Source organism: Coregonus lavaretus, assembly GCF_964263955.1.
Source record: "Coregonus lavaretus genome assembly, contig: HAP1_SCAFFOLD_1202, whole genome shotgun sequence".
Taxonomy (NCBI): domain Eukaryota; kingdom Metazoa; phylum Chordata; class Actinopteri; order Salmoniformes; family Salmonidae; genus Coregonus; species Coregonus lavaretus.
In genome coordinates, this window is record NW_028160982.1 from 123,662 (window position 1) to 140,586 (window position 16,925).

Below are 16,925 nucleotides of genomic sequence, written 5' to 3' on the forward strand. Positions count from 1 at the left end.
CACCATCATCATCCCCATAATTGCATTGATCTGCAACGCACCTGAACTTGACAAATGATGCACGAAAGATGTCTGGTGCGTTGAATGGACTGATGTGAGCGAGCCCACAGTCAAAAGCCAATGGACTCCTTTATAGGCTATCTATCCGTCTGTAGTTACCGAGCGCGCAACCGGAGAGCGGAGCGGAGTTGCATCGTGACCGCGCCCCAGCAGCGCGTAGCTATATCATATGACTCAAAGCGTTCCGACTTCATTCACTACGGAGATCACACGACAAGGATACAGCGTGCGGGGCCCGCTTTGAAGGGATCTAATAGGCTACAAAAACCGTTTGATGAGAACAACCGGGACATGCGGACTGCGTGACATTATTTTTTACCTTATCTCCATTTGAAGATATAAACGGGACATCAAGTTTATATTTTTTGGAAGTCTCGCATAAAATTTTAATGGATAGTGAAATATTATATTCTCAGAGCATTGTGCCAAAATGCATAAGGGATTAAGACACTTAAATGTGTCACTACTAGACGTCTTCACTTCAAGTGGATTATAGCCTAATCAGCAAAATTATTATATTTCTCACATCTGGAAGTTCTTATAAGCATAGATAGTTCTTCTCTCAGGTGCCGTAACTCCGACCCATCTCCTGCTCCTGTGTTGCTTCTGTGGCCAAAAGAGGAGTAGGAAACCCAACTGACCTCAATAAACGTCCGTCTTAAATGTAAACCTAAATGAATACCCAAGAAGTCACATTTTTAACCTCGCCAAATTGCCTATGATAGCCAAATAATTCGGACTACCGGCTGTAGCGTCGTGGAGGTAGCGGCTCCACCCGAGGGATGGTACTGGATTCCCGGGGTTTGGGAGCGACGCCTCGGCTCCTGGTTCTGGAACGGTGTTGGTGGAACTATTGGAACTTTCTCTCGTTCTGGAGCCCAACGGACGTGAAAGGAGATGAGAGCCGCTTTTCTGAGCTTCCTCCTCGCCTGCTTATTGTGCCTGTTACGCACCACGGCTGAGGTATATAAAGGACTTTTATGCGAGTTCTGGTTTGTATGGGCCAATTTAGTTCAAATTATGCCGTTTTTAGTGCAACGCTTACTTCGTTGGCAGGTGCAACGTTTGTCCACTCATGCTCCATTTATGCGTATTTACGAGAAAAACTCCAGAGTAGCTTTGCTGTAACTCCTTCCATAAATTATATGACAATTGGGGGAATGTATGGCTTCTCAGCAACAAGTGCAAACTAAGTGTGCATTAATGCATTATACCACCCCCTAACATGTGCGCAGATTTGTCCTTAAAACACTTCTTCAGCGCTATATAGTCACACACACACCACCTCTATAGCCGCACTATCCATTACTGTACAATGACGTCTGTGTAGTTAATAAAGTGCTGTTATTTTCCTTTGAATGTTTTCCTTTTCTTCCAGGAGGCCCAGCTCCCCCGGGAGCTGTTGGAGCGGCTGTCCCGCAGTGAGATCCGCAGCATCAGCGACCTCCAGCGGCTCCTGGAGCTAGACTCCGTAGGTAGGCCTAAAGCCTCTTATATCAGTCTTCATTCAATACTTTTATTACACAGCCTAGGGCTAGGCTTCAGTAAAGACACTGAATTGAGCTCAACACAACATGCCAGAAGCAGCCTACACTCTTAGATAAAAAGGTTCTGGATAGAACCAAAAAGGGTTATATTGCTTGCTTCATATATGGCACCCCTAAAAGTTCTATATAGAACCCTCTTATGGGGTTGTTTAATCAGAACCCCAGGGGTTCTTATTCACTGAACCAACATTTGTTCTATATAGAACCCTTGGGTTCCATATAGGGTTCTATATTGAACCTTAAGGGGTGCCATATATGAAGCAAGCATAGAACCCTTTTGGTTTTATCCAGAAACTTTTTTTCTAAGAGTGTACCCTTTGAAGGAAGGAAGAGAGAGGTGTAAAGAGGTGCTATGACTGTCTTGTTTGTTATAGTCTGTTAGTCTGTGGGCAACTTGGACAAGTCAGTCTGCTACAGTCGTGGTCAAAAGTTTTGAGAATAACACAAGGATTGGTCTTCACAAAGTTCGCTGCTTCAGTGTTATGAGATATTTTTGTCAGATGTTACTATGGTATACTGAAGTATAATTACAAGCATTCCATATTTATTGACAATTACATTAAGTTTATGCAAAGAGTCAATATTTGCAGTGTTGACCCTTCTTTTTCAAGACCTCTGCAATCCGCCCTGGCATGCTGTCAATTAACTTCTGGGCCTCATCCTGACTGATGGCAGCCCATTCTTGCATAATCAATGGTTGGAGTTTGTCAGAATTTGTCGGTTTTTGTTTGTCCACCCGCCTCTTGAGGATCGACCACAAGTTCTCAATGGGATTAAGGTCTGGGGAGTTTCCTGGCCATGGACCCAACATTTCAATGTTTTGTTCCCCGAGCCACTTAGTTATCACTTTTGCCTTATGGCAAGGTGCTCCATCATGCTGGAAAAGGCATTGGTCGTTACCAAACTGTTCTTGGATGGTTGGGAGAAGTTGCTCTCGGAGGATGTGTTGGTACCATTCTTTATTCATGTCTGTGTTCTTAGGCAAAATTGTGAGTGAGCCCACTCCCTTGGCTGAGTAGCAACCCCACACATGAATGGTCTCAGGATGCTTTACTGTTGGCATGACACAGGACTGATGGTAGCGCTCACCTTGTCTTCTCCGGACAAGGTGTTTTCCGGATGCCCCAAACAATCGGAACGGGGATTCATCAGAGAAAATGACTTTACCCCAGTCCTCAGCAGTCCAATCCCTGTACCTTTTGCAGAATATCAGTCCCGCAGCTGAATCAACTTTAGGAGACGGTCCTGGCGCTTGCTGGACTTTCTTGGGCGCCCTGACGCCTTCACAACAATTGAACCTCTCTCCTTGAAGTTCTTGATGATCCGATAAATGGTTGATTTAGGTGCAATCTTACTAGCAGCAATATCCTTGCCTGTGAAGCCCTTTTGTGCAAAGCAATGATGACGGCACGTGTTTCCTTGCAGGTAACCATGGTCAACAGAGGAAGAACAATGATTTCAAGCACCACCCTCCTTTTAAAGCTTCCAGTCTGTTATTCTAACTCAATCAGCATGACAGAGTGATCTCCAGCCTTGTCCTCGTCAACACTCTCACCTGTGTTAACGAGAGAATCACTGACATGATGGCAGGTGGTCCTTTTTTGGCAGGGCTGAAATGCAGTGGAAATGTTTTTTTGGGATTAAGTTCATTTTCATGGCAAAGAGGGACTTTGCAATTAATTGCAATTCATCTGATCACTCTTCATGACATTCTGGAGTATATGCAAATTGCCATCATCAAAACTGAGGCAGCAGACTTTGTGAAAATTAGTATTTGTGTCATTCTCAAAACTTTTGACCACAACTGTACATAAGAGATGTTGAATTTGAGGAGTTATTTCCTGCAGCTTAGAGAGAAAGAGTCAATGAATCTCCATGGGATGATGCCCCGGCCAAAGGCACGCCCCTCTCGCGGGTGGGTACAAAAAAAGGCCTCACCAGCTTCTGCTGTAGATAGCGGGAGTTGTTCCTGTCCCACTGCTCGGGGTGCTGCGAGGACAGCCACCATGAACTTGGTGACTGCTGCTTGTGTCAAACTTGGATCTGTTTTACACTTTTTATTCCACATGAAATTAACTTTAGGACACTGAACACATAATTGGAGACTGGTGGAGTAAGGGAGAAGGTGTGTAAAAGGGCTTGAAGCATACCCTAATGAAACGTTTAAAGCCATTCATTGTTAGGCTACTTAGTAACCTCTCTCCATTCTACATTCTTCAGTTCTTATCGTTTTTTCATCTTTTTTCATTTGGTCTTGACTACACCCCACCATTAATTCTGCCATTATTGAGATGCAAATAGGCCTGTCTGCTACTCAGCTGTCTCCTCAGCGCTTGGGGGTCAAGTGGCTGTCGGCTTTATGCTGCTGTCATGCTGTCCATTATTTGTGGAGCAGCAGTGGAAGGCTGAATGGCACACACACACACACACACACACACACACACTGAGGGCTGAATGGCTGCTGTGCTGGTATGTATAATTCATGGTGAAATTCCTGCGTGTCAGGAGGAAGGAGAGGGAGGATCTAGGAGGCTTTCTATTGGTCAAGACATACAGCAAGCACTTAAGTTCCTGCACGTAAGTGCTGTCACACACACACACTTGCAAGGAACACACACACAGACACACATAATCATACACACACCCTCTACAGTCTACACTCTCTGTGGGGTCAGTATTTGGGTAGCAAAAATATATACTTTGAGAGAGAGACCCCAAACAGGTCAATATAGAGCTGAAAGGACAAACAAGGTCATTTTGAAGTGGAAGGTTGAAGGTTCCTTACACACCTGATTAACAACCAAAGCTGTTATGTTGGTAAGCAGAAGGCTTATGGTTGTCATGGTGATGATAAGGGATTGTTCCTTTACAGAGGGGACACAGTTCTTTTGAGCTTTTCTGAGTTCAAGCTTCTCTCTCTTCCCCTTTAGTGTTGGTCTGCTTCTGAATGGCCCAGCTAGTGTAGGGTTAACATGACATTGATGTTGTTGTGGTCAACAGAGAATGAGGTGTTGGGGGAGAACGAACAGAGGTACCACAACAAGGCCTTCTCCTACAGCTACTCACAGACACACTCCAGACACAAGAGGAGTATCGGTAAGTGTGTGTGTGTGTCTTTGTAGTTGTGTTCATGCATATCTGTGTGTGTGTGTCTCTCTGTGTGTGTGTGTCTCTCTGTGTGTGTGTGTCTCTCTGTGTGTGTCTCTCTGTGTGTGTGTGTGTGTGTCTCTCTCTCTGTGTGTGTGTCTCTCTCTCTGTGTGTCTCTCTCTCTGTGTGTGTCTCTCTCTCTCTGTGTGTCTCTCTGTGTGTGTCTCTCTGTGTGTGTGTCTCTCTGTGTGTGTCTCTCTGTGTGTGTGTGTCTCTCTCTCTGTGTGTGTCTCTCTCTTTGTGTGTGTCTCTCTCTGTGTGAGTCTGTGTGTGTGTGTATACTTCCAACACTACTTTCTCTCTATGCTGTTATGTTTCACCTTTAACCTCTCCCCCTCCCCTTTGACCCCAGAGGAGGCGTTACCCGCGGTGTGTAAGACTCGTACGGTGATCTACGAGATCCCTCGGAGCCACGTGGATCACACCTCCGCTAACTTCATCATCTGGCCTCCCTGTGTAGAGGTGAAGAGATGTACCGGATGCTGCAACACCAGCAACATGCACTGCCTGCCCTCCCGCAAGCACCATCGCACTGTCAAGGTAGGAGAGATCCACACCTTCTCTGAGAGATTCTCTCTCTCTCCTCTCACACACACGCAGGCACGCACATACACACACACACACACGTACACACACACGCACGAACACACACACACATACACACATACATACACACACATACATAAACACACACACACGTCCACACACACATACACACACACACACACACACACACACACACACACACACACACACACACACACACACACACACACACACACACACACACACACACACACACACACTTGCAGCAGCTCAACCATTCAATCCCTGGCTCCTAGTCCAGCTCCCCTTGGCTGGGTTTGCCTGGCTAGGTCTGTGCTAGTGTGTGTGTGTGTGTATGTATTCATGCCTGCATACGTGTATATGTGTATATGTACAGTACCAGTCAAAAGTTTGGACACACCTACTCATTCAAGGGTTTTCTTTATTTTTACTATTTTCTACATTGTAGAATAATAGTGAAGACATCAAAACTATGAAATAACACATATGGAATCATGTAGTAACCAAAAAAGTGTGAAACAAATCAAAATATATTTTACATTTTGGATTCTTCAATGTAGCCACCCTTTGCCTTGATGAAAGCTTTGCACACTCTTGGCATTCTCTCAACCAGCTTCATGAGGAATGCTTTTCCAACAGTCTTGAAGGAGTTCCCACATATGCTGAGCACTTGTTGGCTGCTTTTCCTTCACTCTGCGGTCCAACTCATCCCATACCATCTCAATTGGGTTGAGGTCGGGGGATTGTGGAGGCCAGGTCATCTGATGCAGCACTCCATCACTCTCCTTCTTGGTCAAATAGCCCTTACACAGCATTGAGGTGTGTTTTGGGTCATTGTCCTGTTGAAAAACAAATGATAGTTCCACTAAGCGCAAACCAGATGGGATGGCGTATCGCTGCAGAATGCTGTGTTAGCCATGCTGGTTAAGTGTGCCTTGAATTCTAAATAAATCACAGACAGTGTCACCAGCAAAGCACCCCCACACCATCACACCTCTTCCTCCATGCTTCACAGTGGGAACCACACATGCGGAGATCATCCGTTCACCTACTCTGCATCTCACAAAGACACAGCAGTTGGAACCACAAAACTCAAATTTGGACTCATCAGACCAAAGGACAGATTTCCACCGGTCTAATGTCCATTGCTCGTGTTTCTTGGTCCAAGCAAGTCTCTTCTTCTTATTGGTGTCCTTTAGTAGTGGTTTCTTTGTAGCAATTCGACCATGAAGGCCTGATTCACGCAGTCTCCTCTGAATAGTTGATATTGAGATGTGTCTGTTACTTGAACTCTGTGAAGCATTTATTTGGGCTGCAATCTGAGGCTGGTAACTTTAATGAACTTGTCCTCTGCAGCAGAGGTAACTCTGGGTCTTCCTTTCCTATGGTGTTCCTCATGAGAGCCAGTTTCATCATAGCACTTGATGGTTTTTGCTACTGCACTTGAAGAAACTTTCAAAGTTCTTGAAATGTTCTGTATTGACTGACCTTCATGTCTTAAAGTAATGATGTACTGTCATTTCTCTTTGCTTATTTGAGCTTTTCTTGCCATAATATGGACTTGGTCTTTTACCAAATAGGGCTATCTTCTGTATACCACCCCTATCTTGTCACAACACAACTGATTTGCTCAAACAGATTAAGAAGGAAAGAAATTCCACAAATTAACTTTTAAGAAGGCACACCTGTTAATTGAAATGCATTCCAGGTGACTACATCATGAAGCTGGTTGAGAGAATGCTAAGAGTGTGCAAAGCTGTCATCAAGGCAAAGGGTGGCTACTTTGAAGAATCTCAAATATACAATACACTTTTTTGGTTACTACATGATTCCATATGTGTTATTTCATAGTTTTGATGTCTTCACTATTATTCTACAATGTAGAAAATAGTAAAAAATAAAGAAAAACCCTTGAATGAGTATGTGTGTGTGTGTGTATACAGTGGGGAGAACAAGTATTTGATACACTGCCGATTTTGCAGGTTTTCCTACTTACAAAGCATGTAGAGGTCTGTAATTTTTATCATAGGTACACTTCAACATCCAGAAAATCACATTGTATCATTTTTAAGTAATTCATTTGCATTTTATTGCATGACATAAGTATTTGATACATCAGAAAAGCAGAACTTAATATTTGGTACAGAAACCTTTGTTTGCAATTACAGAGATCATACGTTTCCTGTAGGTCTTGACCAGGTTTGCACACACTGCAGCAGGGATTTTGGCCCACTCCTCCATACAGACCTTCTCCAGATCCTTCACGTTTTGGGGCTGTCGCTGGGCAATATGGACTTTCAGCTCCCTCCAAAGATTTTCTATTGGGTTCAGGTCTGGAGACTGGCTAGGCCACTCCAGGACCTTGAGATGCTTCTTACGGAGCCACTCCTTAGTTGCCCTGGTTGTGTGTTTCGGGTCGTTGTCATGCTGGAAGACCCAGCCACGACCCATCTTCAATGCTCTTACTGAGGGGAAGTTGTTGGCCAAGATCTCGCGATACATGGCCCCATCCATCCTCCCCTCAATACGGTGCAGTCGTCCTGTCCCCTTTGCAGAAAAGCATCCCCAAAGAATGATGTTTCCACCTCCATGCTTCACGGTTGGGATGGTGTTCTTGGAGTTGTACTCATCCTTCTTCTTCCTCCAAACACGGCGAGTGGAATTTAGACCAAAAAGCTCTATTTTTGTCTCATCAGACCACATGACCTTCTCCCATTCCTCCTCTGGATCATCCAGATGTTCATTGGCAAACTTCAGACGGGCCTGGACATGCGCTGGCTTGAGCAGGGGGACCTTGCGTGCGCTGCAGGATTTTAATCCATGACGGCGTAGTGTGTTACTAATGGTTTTCTTTGAGACTGTGGTCCCAGCTCTCTTCAGGTCATTGACCAGGTCCTGCCGTGTAGTTCTGGGCTGATCCCTCACCTTCCTCATGATCATTGATGCCCCACGAGATGAGATCTTGCGTGGAGCCCCAGAACGAGGATGATTGACCGTCATCTTGAACTTCTTCCATTTTCTAATAATTGCGCCAACAGTTGTTGCCTTCTCACCAAGCTGCTTGCCTTTTGTCCTGTAGCCCATCCCAGCCTTGTGCAGGTCTACAATTTTATCCCTGATGTCCTTACACAGCTCTCTGGTCTTGACCATTGTGGAGAGGTTGGAGTCTGTTTGATTGAGTGTGTGGACAGGTGTCTTTTATACAGGTAACGAGTTCAAACAGGTGCAGTTAATACAGGTAATGAGTGGAGAACAGGAGTGCTTCTTAAAGAAAAACTAACAGGTCTGTGAGAGCCGGAATTCTTACTGGTTGGTAGGTGATCAAATACTTATGTCATGCAATAAAATGCAAATTAATTACTTAAAAATCATACAATGTGATTTTCTGGATTTTTGTTTAGATTTTAGATTCCGTCTCTCACAGTTGAAGTGTACCTATGATAAAAATTACAGACCTCTACATGCTTTGTAAGTAGGAAAACCTGCAAAATCGGCAGTGTAACAAATACTTGTTCTCCCCACTGTATGTGTGTATATGTGTGTGTATGTGTGTATGTGTGTATGTGCCAGGCCAGGAGACTCCCTCGCGACCGCAAGAACATAATCATTTGTCTTTGATCTCTGCCAGGGCTGGCACATAACAGCTAGTAAACCCTGCCGTCTGACACCCACACACATTGCCAACTGGAAGCTCTGCTCAGTAAGTGAGTGTTCATGCGCTCAGGATTTCCAGCCAGTTTACCATCGTCTGAGCCGAGGAGGATAGTGGGTGTGTTCATGATCTCAGTGCTTCAGTGTATTCACTGCGGGGGTTATTTTGTTTGCAGGACAGACAGATCACCCTCGGTCCTGGCCAGATCCCTGCCCTTTTCCCCACTCCCTGTTTTCCTCTGAGTGAATGGCTCCTCAGTCCTCTGTCTATTGGGCTCCCGAGTGGCGCAGCGGTCTAAGGCACTGCATCTCAGTGCTTGAGGCGTCACTACAGACCCCCTGGTTTGATTCCAGGCCGTGATTGGGAGTCCCATAGGGCGGCGCAGAATTGGCCCAGCGTCGTCCGGGTTTGGCCGGTGTAGGCCGTCATTGTAAATAAGAATTTGTTCTTAACTGACTTGCCTAGTTAAATAAACAATTTATAAAAAATTAAAGGACTAAAGATGCTGTCTGTCTGGCTTAGCTGTTCCTCAGACGGTTCACACAGAGGAAGAAGTTGTTATTTCTGGGTGCCGAGGTAGTCCCTCCCTGTTTAGGTAAATGTTCTTCTGTTTAGTGCCTATTGAATACAGTCTGAACTGATCTGAACTGGACTAGACTGAACTGAACTGGACTGGACTGAACTGATCTGAACTGAACTGATCTGAACTGATCTGAACTGGGTGGGGCGGCGCTATCTGTTGTAGACCTCAGATAGAGGGTCAAAGGTCATAGAGATATCCCTGCAAATAAGATACATAACTATTGGAGGAAATCTAACTGTGCATAAATGCAGTGAGAAAGAGAGAAGCAGTGTTTTGAAGGGGGGAGGGATGGTCGGATAGAGAGAGCGGAGGGATGAGAGGAATGGACAGATGAAGCATGACAGTAGCAGGAAGTAAGCAGGGTGGTGAGGAGAGATGAGGAGGGATGAGAGGAATGGACAGATGAAGCATGACAGTAGCAGGAAGTAAGCAGGGTGGTGAGGAGAGATGAGGAGGGATGAGAGGAATGGACAGATGAAGCATGACAGTAGCAGGAAGTAAGCAGGGTTGTGAGGAGAGATGAGGAGGGATGAGAGGAATGGACAGATGAAGCATGACAGTAGCAGGAAGTAAGCAGGGTGGTGAGGAGAGATGAGGAGGGATAGAGAGGAATGGACAGATGAAGCATGAGAGTAGCAGGAAGTAAGCAGGGTGGTGAGGAGAGATGAGGAGGGATAGAGAGGAATGGACAGATGAAGCATGACAGTAGCAGGAAGTAAGCAGGGTGGTGAGGAGAGATGAGGAGGGATAGAGAGGAATGGACAGATGAAGCATGACAGTAGCAGGAAGTAAGCAGGGTGGTGAGGAGAGATGAGGAGGGATGAGAGGAATGGACAGATGAAGCATGTCAGTAGCAGGAAGTAAGCAGGGTGGTGAGGAGAGATGAGGAGGGATAGAGAGGAATGGACAGATGAAGCATGTCAGTAGCAGGAAGTAAGCAGGGTGGTGAGGAGAGATGAGGAGGGATAGAGAGGAATGGACAGATGAAGCATGACAGTAGCAGGAAGTAAGCAGGGTGGTGAGGAGAGATGAGGAGGGATGAGAGGAATGGACAGATGAAGCATGACAGTAGCAGGAAGTAAGCAGGGTGGTGAGGAGAGATGAGGAGGGATAGAGAGGAATGGACAGATGAAGCATGACAGTAGCAGGAAGTAAGCAGGGTGGTGAGGAGAGATGAGGAGGGATGAGAGGAATGGACAGATGAAGCATGTCAGTAGCAGGAAGTAAGCAGGGTGGTGAGGAGAGATGAGGAGGGATAGAGAGGAATGGACAGATGAAGCATGTCAGTAGCAGGAAGTAAGCAGGGTGGTGAGGAGAGATGAGGAGGGATGAGAGGAATGGACAGATGAAGCATGACAGTAGCAGGAAGTAAGCGGGGTGGTGAGGAGAGATGAGGAGGGATAGAGAGAGCGGAGGGATGAGAGGAATGGACAGATGAGGAGAGAAGGGAGGGCGTAGATTTGATCCCCTTTTGATACTCAATATCAGATGAAAGGGTCTTTCTCTCTCTTTCATTCTTTTTCCTTTTCTTCTTTCATTCGTTCTTTCTTTCTCTTTGTCTTTGACAGAGAGGAAATCAAAAGATAAGTCTCCTGTATATCCTGAGATTCAACTACAGAGACAGAACTATGGAGCGGAAACACACACACATACACGTGTGAGTGCACGCACGGACGCACACATGCACGGACGCACACACACATGCACGCACACACACTTTCGCACACTGTGTGACGTCCAGGAGAAGCCGTTGAGGGTGTGTCAATGTGTGTGTGCATGTGCATGCTAGCTTGCCCGTCTCTGCTATTCCAGAAACCATTCACCAGTGCCAGAACAGCGGACAGTTGTTTTTCATTGGCTCATACTGGTCTTGGCTCTGTGTATTAATCTCCCATGGTTTCTCTGGGTCCACAGTCTGTTTCCCGCCATTCCAGTTTCTACTGGTGGGAGAGAGACAAAGGTTCCATTGTTATGTCTGACTTTATGATTCCTTTCTGGGGAGATAACAGCTGGAGGGACATAGTCATATTAATATGACCTGATGGTTTACTGAGAACCCAAACACACCTCGTGTTACACACCTTTGAGTTGACTCATGTCTTTTTCCTCTGTATTTCATATTGAAGACTTTTTCCAATTGACAGGTAGGAAACTTAAAAACTCCCTCATGGCTGCATCTCAATAGCCTAAAATGGGTTCTTCTCCATGTCTCCTTCCTTTCTATGTCTCCTCCCTTAGGATCTTAATTTGAGCCAGTTTACTACAGCAGGAAAATAATCTGGCAGCAACAGGACATGTTAATTATTATGTGGATTAATGGACATTTTATGTAGGGGTTGATACATTTTTCGTTAGGGCAAATCAAGCCTGACATTTTAAAGTGGAAATTACAAACTTTAGAAGCTTTTTTAAACATTGAATACACTACAAGTTAGCATTTCCTGCCATGCAGGAAAGTTCTCAGCAACAAAAGAGTGATCAAATTCAGAGCCTACATCTGTACACTGCCCTGTAAGCACAGGGAACATAAAGCAGTATGGCATCTGTCCAGTTCTTTCCTATCAGTGCAGAATCAGAAGAAGGAAATTAGAGAAGAAGAAAAAGCCTCTATTAAAACATGGAGAGGGAGCGTCTCTTGCCTACACTACTGAGATGCCTTACCTCACCTGAACCTCTGTACCAATAAGTGTTACTGTCTCTGCTGTGCTGCTCTGGTTCATGTTGGAACATAGCAGCACCTTTCTCTCTGTGTGTGTGTGTGTGTGTGTGTGTTTGTGTGTGTGTGTGTGTGTGTGTGTGTGTGTGTTGCCTCTGTGTATGTTCAGACTTGAAAGAGAAGAGAGGCTTGTGCAATCAGTCCTGGAGCTCTAGCAGGCTTGGCTCACTTTCTGAGAGAACAGTAATGTGTGTGTGCTTGCTTGCGTGCATGCGTGTGCGGGTATGTGTGTGTTAGAGTAGGAGGTGTGTGTGTTAGTGTAGGAGGTGTGTGTGTGTTAGTGTAGGAGGTGTGTGTGTGTGTTAGTGTAGGAGGGGTGTGTGTGTGTTAGTGGAGGAGGTGTGTGTGTGTGTTAGTGTAGGAGGGGTGTGTGTGTGTTAGTGGAGGAGGTGTGTGTGTGTGTTAGTGTAGGAGGGGTGTGTGTTAGTGTAGGAGGGGTGTGTGTGTGTTAGTGTAGGAGGGGTGTGTGTTAGTGTAGGACAGGGTTCTTCAATTCCGGTCCTGGAGGGGCGAAACACCTCTGTTTTTCATCCTCTCCTTCTAATCAGGGGCTAATTCAGACCTGGGACACAAGGTGAGTGCAATTAACTACCAGGTAGAAATAAAAAACAGAAGTGTTTCGGCCCTCCAGGACCGGAATTGAAGAACCCTGCTGTAGGAGGTGTGTGTGTGTGTTAGTGTAGGAGGTGTGTGTGTGTTAGTGTAGGAGGTGTGTGTGTGTGTTAGTGTAGGAGGTGTGTGTGTGTTAGTGTAGGAGGTGTGTGTGTGTGTTAGTGTAGGAGGTGTGTGTGTGTTAGTGTAGGAGGTGTGTGTGTGTTAGTGTAGGAGGTGTGTGTGTGTTAGTGTAGGAGGTGTGTGTGTGTTAGTGTAGGAGGTGTGTGTGTGTGTTAGTGTAGGAGGTGTGTGTGTGTTAGTGTAGGAGGTGTGTGTGTGTTAGTGTAGGAGGTGTGTGTGTGTGTTAGTGTAGGAGGTGTGTGTGTGTTAGTGTAGGAGGTGTGTGTGTGTGTTAGTGTAGGAGGTGTGTGTGTGTTAGTGTAGGAGGTGTGTGTGTGTTAGTGTAGGAGGGGTGTGTGTTAGTGTAGGAGGTGTGTGTGTGTGTGTTAGTGTAGGAGGTGTGTGTGTGTTAGTGTAGGAGGTGTGTGTGTGTTAGTGTAGGAGGTGTGTGTGTGTTAGTGTAGGAGGTGTGTGTGTGTGTTAGTGTAGGAGGTGTGTGTGTGTTAGTGTAGGAGGTGTGTGTGTGTTAGTGTAGGAGGTGTGTGTGTGTGTGTTAGTGTAGGAGGTGTGTGTGTGTGTTAGTGTAGGAGGTGTGTGTGTGTTAGTGTAGGAGGTGTGTGTGTGTGTTAGTGTAGGAGGGGTGTGTGTCTGTTAGTGTAGGAGGGGTGTGTGTTAGTGTAGGAGGTGTGTGTGTGTGTTAGTGTAGGAGGGGTGTGTGTGTGTTAGTGTAGGAGGTGTGTGTGTGTGTTAGTGTAGGAGGGGTGTGTGTGTGTTAGTGTAGGAGGTGTGTGTGTGTTAGTGTAGGAGGGGTGTGTGTGTGTTAGTGTAGGAGGGGTGTGTGTGTTAGTGTAGGAGGTGTGTGTGTGTGTTAGTGTAGGAGGTGTGTGTGTGTGTGTGTTAGTGTAGGAGGTGTGTGTGTGTCATAGATGTGCCCTTGAGCAAGGCACTTAACCCTAATTGCTCCTGTAAGTCGCTCTGGATAAGAGCGTCTGCTAAATGACGTAAATGTAATGTAAATGTAATGTTTTTGTATCCTTCCATTACCTGGAAAAGAGGAGATTCTCCCGAACTCATTCTGATCTCTCTCTCTCTCTCCCCCTTCCTCTCTCTCCATCCCTCTCTCTCCATCCCTCTCTCCATCCCTCTCTCTCTCTCTCTCTCTCCCCCTCCCTCTCTCTCCATCCCTCTCTCTCCAGGTGGCTAAGGTGGAGTACGTGAGGAGGCGTCCTAAACTAAAGGAGGTGCTGGTGCGGCTGGAGGAGCACCTTGAGTGTATATGCTCCTCCAAACGACACATCAAGGAACTCTACGATACAGACAATGGTAAATATCTTACACTACCCTACTGCATACAGTGTGTGTGTGTGTGTGTGTGTGTGTGTGTGTGTGTCAGCTCCTGTCTGAGAGTGTCTGAGAGTGTCTCTCTACACTGATATAAACTGATGACAGTTGAGGAATTGAATGTCCTCCTCTCCACTTAAATGATTCTCCCTCGGGGTATTCAACTCGTTTTTTCATTCCCCTTTTTTCTTTATAGATACCCCTCCTCCCCCTCCTCCCCCTCTTCCCCCTCCTCCCCCTCCTCCGCCTGCTCCCCCTCCTCCCCCTTCATTCACAGGACCCAGTAGGACCAAGGGTAAAGGGAGGAAACGTAAAAAGCTCGAAAACCTCAAATAATTTCTCATACCTTTCTCAGGCATGTGGAAAAACACAAGTGTTTATTAGTGTCATTACGGTAGGCAATTAGCGATACAGCCAATCAACGATCTGGGTTTAAACGCCAATCATGGGAATCGCCAATCAGATATCAGTAACAATCGAACAGGAAGAGGGGGTGAAATTAGGAAGTGGTTAATTGGTGACTGGTGCCTTGGCTGATTACATTGGGTATGGAGGTTGTATTTGGTAGTGAAAGATGGGGGTGTCAAAGATTCATTGTTTTAAGTGGTGGACATTTGACATTATATTATTTTGCTGGGGGGATGCTTTATATTGTCTGATTGGCTAAGCTAACGTTTGGTACCTATTTATTTAACCCCTTCAGGCGTAAGGTGAAGAAAGATGGATGGAAGAGAGAAGAGTGGAAGAGGGAAGAGAACGTCTTTTCAACAGAAACTTTCACGTTTCTCAGACTGCGATATGAACTTCAGCCACGTTGTGCGTCATGGCATTGAGTTGAACAAGAGAAGTAGGCAGAGGACAGAGAACATATTGTATATATGTTATATTCTATATCTTCCCACAAGACAAAACATTGCCAGAATCTTGAATGATGCTTGTGGAAGATGCAAATAAGAACTTCGGGATTAGGAGTGGGTGTGGCTTCGATTTGATAATTGACAGGTGTCAAATTACGTGACTACGCTAACTGGCAGAAGAAGAGAGGTAGATTATTGGATACTGGAGGACTATGGGAGTTATAGTCTTTATATAAAGGACTTCTGACTACAAGACTACTCCCATGATTTTGGATTAAAGCGGTTTGGAATCCTTCCAATCATTCCGGATGCTTCCAGAATTTTCCATCGGATTCCGAGGACAATGACTGGGATTATGTTTTGTACTACAAGATTCCAAGATGTACTCTCCTTCTCGTTCTCAAATGAAAAGCACCTAAATTATGTATATCCTCTTATTTTTGTAACCCTCGATTTCTATTACTGACTGACTTCCTGATTAGTTTCTGGTATGTTATTCACATAAAGGAAGGTTTAAAACATCTGCTACATCAATTACACATTACTAATAAACTATTTATAATATCAATATGTTATAATGTCTTTAGTTTTTGCCCGTCAGTCAGAAAATATAGTATTGACTACTTTACAGTATATGTGGTCTAGTATTTGATATGATGATTATCTTTACAAACAGTATATGTGGTCGAGAGAGAGAGAGAGAGAGAGAGAGAGAGAGAGAGAGAGAGAGAGAGAGAGAGAGAGAGAGAGAGAGAGAGAGAGAGAGAGAGAGAGAGAGAGAGAGAGGGTCACCTCTTATAACCCATGCTCAGACACTTTGAACATGAAACCCCTGTGAACTAGTAACTGAGAATATCTCTGCGCTCACTCATACATACCTTCATTACAGAGAGGAAGGAGGTAGATATCAAGACCAACACACTGCTAATGCCAAAGCAACGCCCAGGTTATAGAGCAGGGCCTGTATTCATAAAGCGTCTCAGAGTAGGAGTACTGATCTAGGATCAGGTTCCACCTGTCCATTGTAATCTTATTCATTATGATCTAGCAGGCTACACTGATCCTAGATCAGCACTCTTTTCTGAGACACTTTGTCAATACAGGCCCAGGTAACGGTTTCACTAAGAACACTTAGGAAAATAGTAAAAAGTCAATGTTGTTGAAAGTGACCTAATTCTATTCTGCTATTATTCTTCTTTAACTTTTCAAAGGAGCCTAGAAGCTGACTTCATTTCAAAACATAGATGACTTCAAAGTTCTCACAGAAAGGAGATAACTTTGATAATACAGTATCCCGTTTTTACATCTTAAATCAGTGATACCTTAGTCGAAATGATATTATGGCATCTCTTTTGTTACTACAATCCATCAGTGTTATAAGATGCCATGGACGGACAGTACCAGCTCCATTGGTTTAGACATAGTTTTATTTAGTGAATAAACCAGTGAAATAGAGGAGAGATTGTGTGCCTTTGGGGTTTCTCAAAATTATATTCACCCTCTCTGCCAAACCATAAACTGCTCCCCCATAATCCTTTTCCAAACCAAAACTACAGCCCAAAATGCAACCCTCAAAGCCAGAAGCTAGCCTTTCTCTCTCTCTCTCTGTGTTATTATGACATTACAATCTATGGTGCCGGTTACACGGTACTCACTCACAGTCAAACTCCCTTTTATATTTCATAATGTGAAATGATAATCATGACATAGCATAAAAATGCTACGATTTAATGAATGTCA

The 16,925-nt window shown here is 45.0% G+C and overlaps 1 protein-coding gene across 1 annotated transcript; it reads left to right on the top strand.

Moving 5' to 3' along the window:
• Nucleotides 1–254: 254 nt before the first annotated feature.
• Nucleotides 255–15,751, top strand: LOC311121252 (platelet-derived growth factor subunit A-like). Its single transcript, XM_084195768.1, has 6 exons — nt 255–1,023; nt 1,439–1,535; nt 4,608–4,703; nt 5,108–5,295; nt 14,184–14,310; nt 15,032–15,751. The coding sequence occupies exons 1-6, from the start codon at nt 958–960 to the stop codon at nt 15,040–15,042; spliced, it is 585 nt and encodes a 194-aa protein (XP_084051894.1). The 5' UTR covers nt 255–957; the 3' UTR covers nt 15,043–15,751.
• Nucleotides 15,752–16,925: the final 1,174 nt, after the last annotated feature.

What these genes read in the sequence shown, in the direction of transcription:
- LOC311121252 (XM_084195768.1), top strand. Translation starts at nt 958, where the DNA reads ATGAGAGCCGCTTTTCTGAGCTTCCTCCTCGCCTGCTTATTGTGCCTG. An exon ending in TGTTACGCACCACGGCTGAG is followed by an intron (nt 1,024 to 1,438) that starts GTATATAAAGGA and finishes CTTTTCTTCCAG; the next exon opens with GAGGCCCAGCTCCCCCGGGA. An exon ending in CCTGGAGCTAGACTCCGTAG is followed by an intron (nt 1,536 to 4,607) that starts GTAGGCCTAAAG and finishes TGTGGTCAACAG; the next exon opens with AGAATGAGGTGTTGGGGGAG.